The sequence below is a fragment of the Delphinapterus leucas genome, chromosome 12 (assembly GCF_059928025.1).
Source record: "Delphinapterus leucas isolate spDelLeu-1000000601 "Yukka" chromosome 12, BTC_Dleu_Yukka2, whole genome shotgun sequence".
Lineage (NCBI taxonomy): Eukaryota > Metazoa > Chordata > Mammalia > Artiodactyla > Monodontidae > Delphinapterus > Delphinapterus leucas.
Window position 1 is genome coordinate 27,934,105 of NC_143140.1, and position 15,931 is coordinate 27,950,035.

At 38.1% G+C, this 15,931-nt stretch overlaps 2 protein-coding genes across 7 annotated transcripts in view; one reads left to right on the plus strand and one right to left on the minus strand.

Moving 5' to 3' along the window:
* The window catches only part of SLC35A1 (solute carrier family 35 member A1), a 28,143-nt gene extending 15,346 nt beyond the window's left edge, over positions 1 to 12,797 (plus strand). For all 6 annotated transcript variants that reach the window (XM_022552383.3, XM_089921840.1, XM_089921839.1 and 3 more), the window contains exons 3-8: positions 497 to 656; positions 845 to 997; positions 6,019 to 6,085; positions 8,347 to 8,523; positions 8,980 to 9,114; positions 11,036 to 12,797. In XM_022552383.3, the coding sequence (XP_022408091.1) occupies positions 497 to 656; positions 845 to 997; positions 6,019 to 6,085; positions 8,347 to 8,523; positions 8,980 to 9,114; positions 11,036 to 11,163 (820 nt within the window). In that variant the 3' untranslated portion in view covers positions 11,164 to 12,797. The remainder of the gene's footprint in view (positions 1 to 496; positions 657 to 844; positions 998 to 6,018; positions 6,086 to 8,346; positions 8,524 to 8,979; positions 9,115 to 11,035) is intronic.
* RARS2 (arginyl-tRNA synthetase 2, mitochondrial) overlaps positions 1 to 15,931 on the minus strand; it is a 121,414-nt gene that overhangs the window by 16,848 nt on the left and 88,635 nt on the right. Inside the window, 2 exon segments of the mRNA XM_089921838.1 lie at positions 10,133 to 10,190; positions 10,193 to 10,202. Coding sequence (XP_089777964.1) covers positions 10,150 to 10,190; positions 10,193 to 10,202 — 51 coding nt within the window. The 3' untranslated portion in view covers positions 10,133 to 10,149.

Consider the following 15,931-nt stretch of genomic DNA (forward strand, 5'->3'; position numbering starts at 1 on the left):
CCTATCCCAAGTAACTTCTATAACTACTAACGCTTTTTTCTTTTGTTTGCAATTAAAATCTATTGTAATTTTAAAAATTAAAAAATACATATGCAACCTGATTAATCTAAAAAATAATCTGGGTGAACTTGATGCAATGGCAGTTAAAGTGGCAGGGATTAAATTAATTTTTTATAGGTAATATCGGCAATTCTGGTTTCCTGGTACTCTCATTGTTTAATATACTCAAAAGCCCCTGAAACTTTGACCAGAGGATGAGGGTGGTAAACCTAATTGTCATATTTTCCCAAATGAAGATTGTAGTTGTTTTTCTTTTATGGGGATGCATTGCTGGTTTGCTTCTTTTAATGAATCTAAAGTCAGTTAAAAATTCTAGAAATAAGTATCAGTGAACGTAACACAATGTAGCTATCCTATGTGTGGCAGTATCTAATAGAGAGGATGATCTTTCATTTTCTTCTTCATCCCTTCTCATTTCCCCTTTTTGTTTTCAAAGAGAAACTGGTAATCTGGGTAGATTCAAGGCATCTTTAAGAGAAAATGTCTTGGGGAGCCCCAAGGAACTGATGAAGTTGTGCGTGCCTTCCTTAGTGTATGCTGTGCAGAACAACATGGCTTTCCTGGCTCTCAGCAATCTGGATGCAGCAGTATACCAGGTAGGTGAAGTAGATGATAATGGCAGGCGCAAAATCTTAAAAAATGTTTTCACGGTGAAAAGATGTTTTACTAACCCTCTATCAAACTATTGAATATTTTCCTCTACAGCTGTGTTCATATCAGAAATAATACATTTGTGTCAGAGTCTAATGTTAACCGAGCTGATGAGTTCATTGTTTGTTGGTAGGTGACGTACCAGCTGAAGATTCCTTGTACTGCTCTATGTACTGTTCTAATGTTAAACAGGACGCTCAGCAGGTTACAGTGGATTTCAGTTTTTATGCTGTGTGGAGGAGTCGTCCTCGTACAGTGGAGACCAGCCCAGGCCACAGGCGTCGTGGTAAGAAGCTAAGTGCTCACTGTAGCTAAACGGGAACTTTCCAGAGTCCTGAGCACTCCACACAGTCACACAGAAAAGAATGGAGCATGATTCATAGCCTCTGCCATATAGATACGCCTTTTTCCCCTTAGGGTGATGTTATTGTCAAGGAGAGTAATACCTTCGGGCTTCCTTTTTGAGAAGGAAGAATATGCATAAACTATGTTAGAGATGGATGGTATCTCAAAACTCCATATAATGCAACTCCTTCGTTTTATGGATAACAGAATTGAAGTCCAAAGAGGTGAAGTCACGTACCCAGAGTTGCACAGTTAACAGCTAACCTGTAACTCAGTTGTGCCAACTTCCACACAGTGTCTGTGTTCAAAACTTCTAGGCCTCTTTTAGACATTTTCTCAGAAATACTGGGCAGAGTTTTCCCCATCTAATTTTCATGTTCTCCCACAACTCACAAAATTTTTTATCGTTTTGCACATACATCCACTGTCAGCAGTGGGTCTTACAGAATAGTGTTTTTCCCAATAACTGGTAACTACAATAGGGCAAAAAGTGCCTTTACTTCTAACTTTTAGTTGAAGAGTTAAATGTTACGGTACATACCTGATTTTTTTTTTTTAATATATTGTATGCTTTAATTTGTTATTTTCCCAAAGAGAAGTAGGAAGTGGAACTACAGTAAAGGACCTGAAGGTCGGGAGCTTCCCTCTGCAACTGCACACTCTTCTTTAACTCTTAGCAGATGAAAGACCATGGTGCTCTTAGGAGTATAAGGCAGCTGGGGATGTATGCAGAGCTTGTGAAAGTAGAAAGCTCCTTTTTAGGTAGTTACTTTCTGGCCTGGTGGAAGAGTTTTTTCCCTCAGAAAGTGAGTTTTAAATTAATATGTATTGTCTTTACATGATGTTTAAACGTGCTCATATTCTCGGTGACATTTCAAAACACTGATCAAGTATGCACTGCACGTATAACTCAGATGTAGAGCTGTAAAGAATTTGTTTGGGAAGTAAGGCAAACACTTAAAAGTCAAATATGAACTTCCAGTAACACCCTACACCTTTAGAAAAGGGTCACCTCACCTAGGTAATATGTGTGAAAAGTTTAGTAAGCTTAGTAAGCAGAGTATTTTACTTTTGGAGCACTCTAGAAAGTTCTTTCATATTTTAAACATGTAGGAATGTAGCTTCCTGTAACTGCCTCTCATTGTTCCTTGTTCTTGTCTGAGTAACTCAAATCCCTGCTAACTCCATAGGATGAGCCTTTGAATGTTTGAGAACAATGTTGCATCTCCACCCTCCCTGTCTTTTCTTCTCTCCCACTGAGACAACCTTGTTGTTTCTTTCTATAATATGGCTTCTGGAGACTTTATGATCCCTGGCTCGTGCCCCAGTATTGCCTCGTATTTCTTTTCTACGTGCATTTATGCGTTCTTTTTCCTCAGTGTGTCCTAAAAGTTCACGCTGTCTCCAGATAATGACTGAGTGGTGTGAGGTGTAGTTCGCTAATTGCCTCCTTTATTCTGAATACCAGAGACTTGTTAAATCAGCATAAGGTTATATTAGGTTTTTTTTGGCTGGAGGAGGCTATCCATTATATAACTGATTATACAACCACATGTAGCTGTTTCACACGAATACAGTTTGTCTCAGATGTGTTTTGTGCCGTGGGCTTCTAAATGCAAAATGTGTTTATATTTATTAAGCCCATCTTGTTAGCTTTGGGTTATTGTTCCAGCCTTTGAGGACTTTCCAGTCCTTATCCATTATTAGCTTTTTCTTTGAATGTTTTGCTTTCTACAGATTTGACACCTATGTCTTCTGGGTCTTCTCTGAAAATTTTAGACAGGACCGGACCAGAGTTCTGTGGCTATACCTCTAGACTCTCTTTAGCTTGACTTTTTTTTTTCTTTTTCCTTGCTTAAGAAACATTCTCTCTCACAGTTTTTATGGGTCAGGAATTAGAGGGTGCCTGAGCTGGCCTCTTTTAGACATTCTGGCTTGAGGTCTCTCATAAGGTTGCAGTCAAGATATCAGCTAGGGCTGCAGTCAACTGAAGACTTGCCTAGGCCTGGAGGATCTGTTTCTAGGATGGCTTATTCATATGCCTGGCTAGTTGATATTGGTTGTTGGTCTAGCTTGGTTTTATTCTGTTAATTAGCACTTTGCTATATGAGCGCTCACTCAGCTGTGAATAGAACTGCTGTTATCCTCACTACATTTCTCTGTCTTGTTCACAAAAATACTATGCAAATCTGTCAGATTTCTTGCTAAACATTATCTCTATGGAATTCCCCTCAGCACTTACACTAGGAATTCTTTCAGTAAGAAAATTCGGTAAGTCGTATTCTTATGGAAGCCACACCATTTTCTTGTGATGACCATTACACTCTTGATGGTTTCTTCAAAAGTTCTCCAAGTCACCTGTTGTAGCATTTCGCTGGTATTCAGTAATAACAACAGCTGCAGTCACGTGTCACACTGGATACTAGCAGTGTTCTAAGCGCTTTATGTACATTAATTCACTTATGCTCACAGCCACCATACGAGGCATGTATTTTTATTTCCATTTTCTTATGAGGAAACTGATAGGCAAAGAAGGCTAGCAATGGCTCAACCTTGCTTGGATCCAGGCAGCATGGCTCCAGAGCCTGTGCTCTTGGTGAGTGTACTGGGCTGCCTTACAGGTCTCAAGCTGCTGTTTATAATTTCTGCAGCTTTTCTTTCCCTCTGCCTTTTTGAAAATCAGGACAGTATTTGCCCAATGCAAATTTTCTGGCATAGCTTCTATGCCCTATTATTCTTCAGAGATAACAGTGATCAGTACCTTGATTTGCTACTATTCTTGGTCAAGATACTTCTGAATTTATTTAGGTAGGTGTTCTCAAAACAGCAAACCAATGTATTGGACTTCGGTTCCCATTCATTCAAAGTCATTATTCACAGAGAAAATGGAAACTAGGTTTGGGTAACTCTTATTTTCTTGCTGTCTAACAGCATGTCATCTAGCCGAAGGAGCATACTCTTTTCTTCCTAAACTAAACATACTTTTAAAGGCTTTCTTTAAATTTTGCAAGCCTCCATTTACACTGTTTTCAGTTTTTTGATACTAAAACTCCTGGTCCGTTCCTCTTGGTTTTGTGTACTGTAGTTTTTTGTTTTTTTTTTATTGTTCCTATGAGAATTCATTGAAGATGCCCTTAATTAGTAACACTGATTTCTTTCTTTACTGTTCATTAGAATCTCATTCTTAACAAACTCTTACCCTATTAACCCATCTTCCCACTAACTATGGAATTGTTTTAGTTTTTTGAATTTGATTTATTCAGGACTGGAGCTCAAGTCTCTGAACTATGCTGTTTGGCTATTGATCATGCTAAAACGACATGGTTGCCATTTTCCTAGGTTTCCATCACTTCCACTTCATCACCCAGCAGTTTCTTTCTTCTTTTGGCTGCATTGGGTCTTTGCTGTGCGTGGGCTTTCTCTTAAGTTGCGGCAAGCGGGGTCTACTGTTCCTTGCAATGTGCGGGCTTCTCATTGCGGTGGCTTCTCTTGTTGTGGAGCACGGGCCCTAGGCGTGTGGGCTCCAGTAGTTGTGGTGCACGGGCTTAGTTGCTCCGCGGCATGTGGGATCTTCCTGGACCAGGGATCGAACCTGTGTCCCCTGCATTGGCAGGCGGATTCTTAACCACTGCGCCACCAGGGAAGTCCCACCCAGCAGTTTCTTATCAGTCAGAATTAAGTCCAGAGAAGCAGTGTCTATCACCATTTTTCCTAACTGTAGAGATTAAACTGGCAGAAAAGCAACCAGGAATTTGTCAGACACTATCTTTAGTAGCTTGAGCTTCCAAGCAGTTGTTGGGATAGATGAAATCTCACACCGTTATTTTTTCTCCTCTCTATGCTGGCCTTGTAGATTGTATTAGGAAATCATCCATGTTTATCAGTTGTAGTCTATAGTAGTGGTTCTCAAACTTTAGTGTACATCAGACTCAACGGGAAGGTTAAACAGATTTCTGGGCCCCATCCCCATAGTTTATGATTCAGTAGGTCTGGGGAGGGGCCTGTCAATTTTCATCTCTAACAAGTTCCCAGGTGATGATGCTGCCAGGGACCATACTTGGAGAACCGTTAGTCCATAATATCTTCTATTTCTCCTTTTATCTTCATGCAGACATTTTAGAGCAAGCTCTCTCTCTCAGGTACTTAACATCAAGTAATACTGTCCTAATACTGTCAGGCTTATTTATTTTGAACAAGGTATGTGCTTGTCATATTACAGACACGTGTCTCAACCCTTTAGTTTCAGTGTTGCCACTGAGATAACATTTATCTCTGAGGAAAGACTGATGAAAGCTCCTGAGGGTTAGTTTAGGGAAGAGGAAATACAGTTGAAACAATAGGTTGGGGGCCCATATACCTGCATCTGTTAGCAAAGTATTATGATTATATATATGTGTCAATCTCTCCCATCCATGAACTATTTAAGAATCAAAGCTGTGTATCATCTTCATCTTCATTCATGTAGAATATAAAACAGTATATCTGGTACACAGATGGCATGCTATTAATATTTGATAAAAATTCAGTGAAGTAGGAAATCTTACATGTCATTACTCCATCCTGTAGGTGATAGGGAATAAATTAAACAAGTCAAACTGCTACCATTTCCATGCTTGATCCTATAAGAGCTTGAGTTGTGGTGGCAGAAGTTAAAATGAAGAGGCGGGCTGACTGCACAGTTCTGTGCTTGGGTGCCCATTGTTATTAGGAAGTAGGCACACGTTATATCAAGCGTTTACTCTGGCTATAATTTGAGGGATAGGTTTTTAACTTAAGTACTTTGGTTTATCTCTGGGATGGCCTTTTGTTTGGTCCTGTCTTATTCTATAGAATAGCCATGTCTGATATGGCACGTACTTTCAGCAGAACTATAAACAGATTTTTGTATTCATTTGTTTGTTCTCTTGGATGAATTCTATTTACTAGTCACTAAAAATGATTTCTAAAACATTACTGTTGCAGGTGGAACAAAATCCATTATTAGGGTTTGGTGCTATAGCTGTTGCTGTATTGTGCTCAGGATTTGCAGGTAAGTCATAAAAGCATTTTATTCTGTTGTCAAATTTTTAAAAAAACATCAGACTTTAAATAGGGATTGACTTTATCTTGCTTTATCAAACTCAACTTTATTCCTATTAAAGCTTATCTTCTTACTTAATAGCTATATAGTTTTATGTCAGCTGTTTTTCCAGTAAGCATGTGGTAATGTTTAACACAGTTTAGACCTCAGTCCTTATTCATCTTTGCAGTTATCTAAGAATGTATTTCTGTCATCCTTGAATATCCCCGGTCCAGCCAATATCCCCCAAATAAATTAAAAAATGGAGGAAGTTAGCCATCAGAAAGCTCAAGTACCTCTTTCTATTTTCCTGGCACTGGCACTATCCTCAGGTTCGATTCTGCTGCTTTAGGTTGTTAGTTACTAGCTCAGTATCTGTATTTCCCTGGTAACTCAAGTTCTTCCTCTGCTTCAACAGATTAGGAATTATGGAGTAGGGAGGAAAGGGGGGTGATCACTAAGAAAACCTAATACCCAGAAGTAACAGCCAGAAGGGGAGGGAAGAATCAAAATCACTAACATCAAATCAATGTGGAAGTCTGGACTCATATATGTAGGGACAGGCTATCCTTCACTGAATCAAGAAGAGAAAGTATGAATGTTAAGTGCAATGTAAGAAATGTTTTAGAAATGGTTCCAACAGAGAAGAAACTGAAAGTAAAGAGTATATTAGTTATAGCCATACATCTTTATTATTTATCTTTATTTTGCTATATCAAGAGTTAGTACTGGGCTTCCCTGGTGGCGCAGTGGTTGAGAGTCCGCCTGCTGATGCAGGGGACACGGTTTCGTGCCCCGGTCTGGGAAGATCCCACATTCTGTGGAGCGGCTGGGCCCGTGAGCCATGGCCGCTGAGCCTGCGCGTCTGGAGCCTGTGCTCTGCAACGGGAGAGACCACAACAGTGAGAGGCCCGCGTACCGCAAAAAAAAAAAAAAAAAAAAAAAAAAATTAGTACTCTATTTTTGACTAAGGAAGTATTTTTCACCTCTGTATCTAGTCATTTGATAAGAGGGGAAAATCTAAATTTAGGAATATACTTAATGATAGCATCATGCTAAACTTCTATTCTTAGGAAACAACAAATTAGAAACAAAAATTGGGTTACCCCCCAAGTAATATACTACTTGATTTTTAGCACTGTTTTGAACAGTAAAATGTTTGTGTCCAACAGTCTATTTACCATAAGGTGTGTATTCTCAATACACAGTTGAGGAAATGGTACGTGGTTTAATATCCCTCTATGCTTGGAGTAACTGAGAACTGAATAGTTAAATGGTTTCCCAATAGTTAAATGGTTTTCCCAGATAGGAAAATCAAAAATAGAAATAGGAATAGCTATTATATGTTTGTTCCCATTCTCTGGCTCTTTCCAACATAGGTTCATCAAAAACAATCTTGGTTTTCATTTGAATTTTTAGTTGATTAGTACTTTAGTGGCAATTCCTAAGCCTCTAATTAACAGTGTTTATAACAAAAATCTTTAATGTCCTTGCTAAACATGCATTCATTTTCAGTATAAAACTTACAGCTGTGCTATGTGATTTTGTGGGTGGGGTGGGGACACATGTGCGCTTTTGGAGCACCTAAAAAAGTGTCGGATCCTCACCCCCAGAAAAATGCACATTATCTAGTTAGGGAGTTCACAGTCCTTCTGACATTGTGGGTGAACTTGGTCTGTAGACCCCTGCTTTAAAGGAAAATGGCTTCACTGAGCAAGCTCTATTTAAATTTTATTTTGGTTGTGTAACTCTCAGAAAAAATCCTAAGTGGTGATTATATAGGTTATTTTGCAAAGTTGGGAGTATTCATACTAGGCAGATATTATAGGGGTATGTTTAAGATAATTGACTCTAATAGTATATATAGTGTTCCAGCTGACCAAAGCAAGCCTTTTAGTGGCATTAAGTGAGCTTTTGTGATCTATCTCACTGCTATAATAAAGGCGGAAACTATTAATAGTAATATAAGAGTCTCCTGTTAAATGTGGGTTTTTAGAAAGCTCCCTCTTGGTTATTAATTCTATATGCTCTGTAAAAATACAAATTGGTAATGTTCGGTATGCCATGCGTCACAACCAACATAATAAATCTGCATTTAATTAATGTAAAATGTGTGTTCCACAAATCATATACTTCATTTAGAATAATAACCCAAAAATATGATAATATAAAGACATTTTAGATTAATTTCTGATATCTATTTCATATTTGCATGCTTAATTTTCTTTCAGGAGTGTATTTTGAAAAAGTTTTAAAGAGTTCAGACACTTCCCTTTGGGTGAGAAACATTCAAATGTATCTATCAGGGATTGTTGTGACATTAGTTGGCGTCTACTGGTCAGATGGAGCTGAAATTAAAGAAAAAGGATTTTTCTATGGTTACACATATTATGTCTGGCTTGTCATCTGTAAGTATCCAGGAATTAAAGGTTCTGGGTAGATCTCCCCCCCCACCCTTTTTCCTCAAGTTAGATGTCCATTTTAAGCCTTTATAGCATTTTGAAATTGTTCCTTTGATACTGTGAATACCAGTTTGAAGATGTAATTTTGGTTTTATTGACTTACTTTTGTGGCAAAGCTATCCCAAAGCAATTTTGCCTTCACAATCAAACGTATCTAATGTATTAGCAATAAATGTGTACAGTTTAGCAGTAGACTACATAGCCCTTTGGGCATCTGAAAAACAATGTTGTTTTGTAGGAACTATGACTCTTAGTACAAAATCTCTCAGATGGCTGCTTCTAAGGAAAATAGTATTTTCCTAGGTAAATTAGTATGGCATCTCTGGGGGTGAAAACTGCCTCACCATCATAGAATGTTTCATTTATTTGAGTGTTAAGATTTTCTTTCTTTCTGTATGCGAGTTCTTGCTAGTGTTGGAGGCCTCTACACTTCTGTTGTGGTCAAGTACACAGACAACATCATGAAAGGCTTTTCTGCAGCAGCAGCCATTGTCCTTTCTACCATTGCTTCAGTGATGCTGTTTGGATTACAGATAAGTATGTCTTAGTTTGTACTGTAAGTTTTTAACATGGAAAAGCTTCTCACTTCCTTGGTTCATTTCATCTTTCATTAAGTATGGCAGTTGCTTGTAGAGTTTACAGAAATTCCTAGTTTTGTTACAATTTATCCTACAGGCGCAGCAGTTCATAGTTGTGTGGAATGTGTGTCCACAGTACTTAGGTTGTTTAAATGGTTCTAGAGCTGAAAGTGAGCGGGCTACTCAGTAGAAAGAGTGTTTCTGCAGACAAAGCCTCCCTCGTTAATTTCCGCAGTGGACTTAGAGTAAACTTGGCTTTTTATTCTGAGGTAAGAACAGAAAACTTCTTTCATTTCCCCCTTAGTTTGTACCTTCCTGTTTTAGACTTGGATATAAACTGGTTTTGAAACTACAATCCAAATCTAAATTTTCTCTTTAATAAAGCTATTTGTTTCATTTAGTATGTAATTAATACAAAATTCATTACTATAGCTGGCATTCTAGGACCGCCTCTATGCTGGTCCTTCTAATATAATTTTCCCTAGCCATATCCACCATTAGTTGGCTTCTGAATTATTTAAGCAGTGATATTGACTTAACATTTCCTGGTGTTTTTATGGTGTGATAATTTTCTTTACTGATCAGTTATACCATAAACTAATACATGAGAAAAATCTGTCAAATATCAACAAGTAAAAGAAACAGATCTGGCCTATATTTACAATTGACTTGTTATAAATGCAAATAGAAGAATACCAACCTTGTAGAAATCTTAGAAAAAAATTTGATAGTTTGGTTCAAATCTTGCTTGTACCATTTATTAGTTGTAAAACCTTGGGGAAGTTACTTAACCCATGTCTCAGTTTCTTTGTCTGTAAAATGGGAATGATAATAACATCTGTCTTGTAGGGTTGTTTTAGGCAAAGTGCTTAGAACAGTGCCTGGCACAATAGTAGGTAGGTATTCTGTATAAAGCCAACTACTTACCATTTCAGTAACAGATATTTCTTAGGCCCTCCTTCTGATGTTTTTCTTACCTGATTTGTGTGAACTTTCACTTGTAGTTCTGATCCATCCTTATGCTCAACAAATCCTATGCCTGTGCTCCTAAAGAATATTTGGAAACAGTATAAATGCTTTTTGGTCAGTGTCCTTAGAATGTCTTAGCAATCTTAAGTTTCCTATTTAGATTTAATTTACCCTCTTCCCCTTTTTGGAAGGCAAAGCTAGTCTTTTCTAGTTAGGGATGAACTAAAAGTCATAGCTTGATGTTGTTTCTCTGCATGACATTTTTAAAGCTATTAAGACTGTGCCATTGTACTCCACATAGAATATTGTTTAGTTTTGACATAAGGATTTATTTATATGATGCCTATTTGTCAAGTTAGGGCAAGTTGTAATTCAGTTGTGTCCAGATTTTCAGGATTACGATAAAAAAAAAAGATGTTAGCAGAAAATGGAATTTTACTCATTAAATCACCACCTCATCTCCTATTCAGAAATCTTCAATGGTTTGAATTATTGGTCACCTAACTCTTTGAATTTTGCTCAACTGCCTTTTACTCTACTAACCTTAACTTTCACAGGTTTCTAGTTATCATGGAAAATCCTTATTCCACTGCGTTTTCTTTCAGTCAGCATATAGGGATGTTATTATGTTCTTTGTCAGTGGTCCAGGACAGTCATACTTGCGTTCTTGAAAAGTATGTAGTCAGTGATTGTCACTCCCTTGATTTCACTACTTTTTCTGGTGAGTGGGGTGGGGGTGGAGCTAGAATTGATGACCTTTCTAAACCTTACCATCATCATATAGGACACTTAAGTTTATTTTCCATGTAATCTGATAGTGTAAACCCACAATTGAAAGTCTTCAAAATTTTAATCATTGTTACATAGTTTTAAGAACACAAATACAGATTCCTTTTTTTTTTTCTTTTCAGCACTCAGCTTTGCTCTGGGTACTCTTCTTGTATGTGTTTCTATATATCTCTATGGATTACCCAGACAAGACACTACATCCATCCAACAAGGAGAACCAACTTCAAAAGAGAGAGTCAGTGGTGTGTGATTTTAGCCTCAAAAGAGATTCCTACTAAGACTAAACCATTTGCATTAAACTAGAGCCTTAAGTCAATCCCAGAAGGTAGCTTAAAAAAAACAATCAAAAACTGTGTCGCATAAGCATTAAGAAGAAAGCTATGTGAGTGTATTGCTACAAAGATTTAATGTGGCCTGTTTGGAATCAACCTGTTTTGTTTTAGAGTGAAGGATTTTTACTATTGTATATATAGTGTACATATAAAGTATGGAGATGATGTGGTATTAAAAAAAATCATGCAAGGCTACAATATTTAATTAACAAGGTTTGGGATTATGTTAAGGGTTAAAGTGCCAAAGCCATTTCTGTACTAACTGTTCTCTTGTGCAGGTGCCAGGGGAGAAGGGTGACCCGTCCTTATTCTCCAGTGCATGTACAGTATTTGGTCCCAGCAGCAGTAAAGACCTAGCTCTTTTCTTACAAAAGAGAGGCAAAAACAAGACAGGCTAGTTCAGAAACAAACTGAATATATAACTTCTCAAACTGAATCTATTTCATAACTCAGACAATGATTTCTGGGTGGTGACTGAGTACTCCTCTAAAGTGCTGTATTTGTGCCATTCATTGTCTGGATTCACATTTCTTTGCTCTTAGATGATATACTTTTCTTCAAAAAATATTTCTAATGTCACTTTTGTACTTTTTTTTATGAAGTATGTTTAACTGTTGAGCTCAATAATTTGTGAAATTTCAGTGTATTTTTAAAAAAATTTCTATAATGTTATGGGAAAATTCAGCAATAAACTTAATTTATTTATATGAAACCTGTTTGATCACTATTTGTATTGTAGATAAGGCCATTAAGATAATGCAAAAACAGGCTTCCCTGGTGGCTCAGTGGTTAAGAATCTGCCTGCCAATGCAGGGGACACGGGTTTGAGCCCTGGTCTGGGAAGATCCCACATGCCGTGAAGCAACTAAGCCCATGCGCCACAACTGCTGAGCCTGCGTGCCACAACTACTGAAGCCTGTGTCCCTAGAGCCTGTGCTCCGCAATGAGAAGGCACCACAATGAGAAGCCTGTGCACTGCAACCAGAGAAAGCCCGCGTACAGCAATGAAGACCCAACACAGCCAAAAATAAAATAAATAAATTAAAAAAAAGAGAATGCAGAAACATAAACACAAGCCCAAAACATTAAATTTTTTACTTTCTGTATGTTGGAATTTTATCTAGGCTCTTTGGTTGCAAAAAATGGCTATAAACCTCCTCCACCTAGCCTTAAAAAAAAAAAAAGAATTTATAAGGACTGCAGTCAAGGCTGTATGGCTCTAGGTTGTAGGAATTAATGAACAGCCTTTTCAGAGAGCTGCTTTCAGAAAGACTTGGCTTTAACCATCACTGTCCCTTGTGTCATTTTACTCAAGATTCAAATATAAGGAAGGGACTTACCTGGTGGTCCAGTGGGTAAGACTCCACGCTCACAATGCAAGGGGCCCAGGTTCGATCCCTGGTTGGGGAACTAGATCCTGCATGCATGCTGCAACTATGGGTTCGCATGTCTCAACTAAAGATCCCACACGCAGCAACTAAGGCCCGGCGCAGCCAAAATAAATATTAAAAACAAACAACCCCCCCCCCCCAAAAAAAAAAAAAACACCAAATACTAAGCAACCTACCACAGATCTGGGAAGGGGAATGTTTGTTCAAAGAAGGGAGGGAGATACTGGATGTGTAAAAAATGTCCCAACTTTTTATTCCATGGCTGATTTGTGCTAAGGAAATACTGATGATACTTTAAGTAGAAAATAAACAATCTGGAAGATAGTTCACTTAAAATTGGAGTCTTTTCTAGGATTAAGAAGGTATACCATACTTGCCAATATAAAACTATGCTCATTCAACTAAAGAAGCTTTAATTCATGCTAATTTGCTTCTCTATGCATAAAATTAGATTGTCATTGGTATTCAGAAGATTTCTAGTAGCAATAGTTAGAATAAATTATAACAGATCGGAATGGAAATTCTCAGATGAGGATAGCTGTAACCATCAAAGAGATCACATCCTACTCATGTTTCCTAAGCAGGTCACACAAAATATACTTACCAATATGCAGATACATGAAACTGTTTGAGAAACTCCATTTCAAATGTGGTTTAATGGACTAATTTTTACAAAGATCCTAATTTGATATCTGTAAATTCCTTGTTATTCAAATGTGTTCAATGCCCCAGTTCATAGTCTGGTAAGAGTTACCTGTATACGGCCATGAAAAGTATGAGACCTGTTCTCTGGGAGTAGCTGTCAGCTGTATTGACAAAAAAGCTCAATTTTGTTCTCCCGAAATTTATTAAGAACAGTCATAATTCTAAGAAAATTGAGATTTTTCTTCATCAATTTTAAAACATGGAAACAGATAATCTCAGTTACAAGAAGAGTTTCTGGATGAATGGCACTGTAAGATGTCAAGGCAGAGGAGATCAGATGGCAGAGTAGGAGGAAGTGGAACTCACCTCTCCCCATGAACACATCAAAAATATATCTACATGTGGTGAAAAGATGCTCATCATTGCTAATTATTGGAGAAATGCAAATCAAAACTACAATTAGGTACCACCTCACACCAGAACAGCCATCATCAAAAAGTCTACAAATAACCAGTGCTGGAGAGGGTGTGGAGAAAAGGGAACCCTCTTACACTGTTGGTGGGAATGTAAATTGGTGCAGCCACTATGGAGAACAGTATGGAGGTTCCTCAAAAAACTAAAAATAGAGTTGCCATATGATCCAGCAATCCCACTACTGGGCATATACCCTGAGAAGACCATAATTCAAAAAGATATGTTCACCCCTACGTTCACAGCAGCACTATTCACAATAGCCAAGACATGGAAACAGCCTAAATGTCCATCGACAGATGAATGGATTAAGATGTGGAATAAATAAACAATGGACTATTACTCAACCATAAAAAAAAGAATGAAATAATGCCATTTGCGGCAACATGGATGGACCTAGAGATTATCATTCTAAGCAAAGTAAGTCAGAAAGAAAAAGACAAATACCTTATGATACCTCTTATATGTGGAATCTAAAATATGACACAGATGAACATATCTACGAAACAGAAACAGACTCATACATAGAGAATAGAGTTGTGGTTGCCAAGGTAGGGAAGGAATGGGAGTCTGGGATTAGTAGACGCAAACTATTATACATAGGATGGATAAACAACAAGGTCCTACTGTATAACACAGGGAACTATATTCAATATCCTGTGATAAACCATAAGTGGAAAAGAATATGAAAAAGAATATGTACAACCAAATCACTGTACAGCAGAAATTAACACAACATTGTAAATCAACTACACTTCAATAAAAAATTTTTAAAAAGAAAAAAAATCCTATCTATCTATTTATCTGTCTACATGTGGAACAGTCTCACTGAAAACTAACTGGAAACTGGCAGAAAGACTCCTGTATAGCCAAGGCTGTAAGAAAGATCCACACAGAATCAGGTAGGAAGGGAAGAGAAGTGAGCAGGTTGGGACCTGTGCCCCAGGGAGAGGACTCAGAAAAAGGGAGATCACACGGGTGGAGATCCTCCCTGGAAGTGAGCACTTCAAGCCACATATTGGGCACCCCAGCCCTGGGTCTGGCACAGGGAAGGCAGCCCCCTGGCTGGTCAGAGGGCTGGTGGGACAGGAGGGCTGTGGGAAGCCTGGACACTGCTCACGAGGAGTGTGCACATTTGCGCACAGACACAGTAGGGGACTTTAACTCCCACTGTTGGTGGGAATGTAAATGGGTGCAGCCACTTTGGAAAACAGTATGGAGGCTCCTCAAAAAGCTAAAAATAGAACTACCATATGACCCAGCAATTCCACTCCTGGGTATATATCTGAAGAAAACAAAAACACTAATTCAAAAAGATACATGCATCCCAATGTTCATAGCAGCACTGTTTACAATAGCAAAAATATGGAAGTAACCTGTCCATCAACAGAAGATGTGGTGTATATACATGAATATTAGCCATAAAAAGAATGAAATTTCACCATTCCCAACAACGTGGATGGGCCTAGAGATTATACTTAGTGAAATAAGTCAGAGAAAGACAAATACTCCGTTATCCCTTATATGTGGAATCTAAGAAATAAAACAAACAAATGAATATAACAAAACAGAAAGACTGACAGCTGTAGAGAACAAGCTAGTGGTTACTAGTGGGGAGAGGGAAGGAGGGAGGAGCAAGGTAGGGGTAGGGGCTTAAGAGATACAAACTACTATGTATAAAATAAGGAAGAAAGATATATTGCACAGCACAGGAAAATATAGCCATTGTTTTGTAATAACTTTAAATGGAGTTTAATTTATAAAAATATTGAATCACTATGTTGTATACCTGAAACTAACGTAATATTGTAAATCAACTATACTTCAATTAAAAAAGAAAAACAAAAAACCCTCAAGCCAGAGTTTAAACTCTAATCCTTTGTCTCCGGTAGACCACAATGACTTTAAAAAGATTTAACGGGCTTCCCTGGTGGCGCAGTGGTTGACAGTCCGCCTATCGATGCAGGGGACACGGGTTCATGCCTCGGTCTGGGAAGATCCCACATGCCGCAGTGGCTGGGCCCATGAGCCATGGCCGCTGAGCCTGCGCGTCTGGAGCCTGTACTCCGAAATGGGAGAGGCCACAACAGTGAGAGGCCCGTGTACCCCAAAAAAATAAATAAATAAAAAGATTTAACTTAGTTTAACAAAAGTCCATTTAGTACTTATTGACCATGAG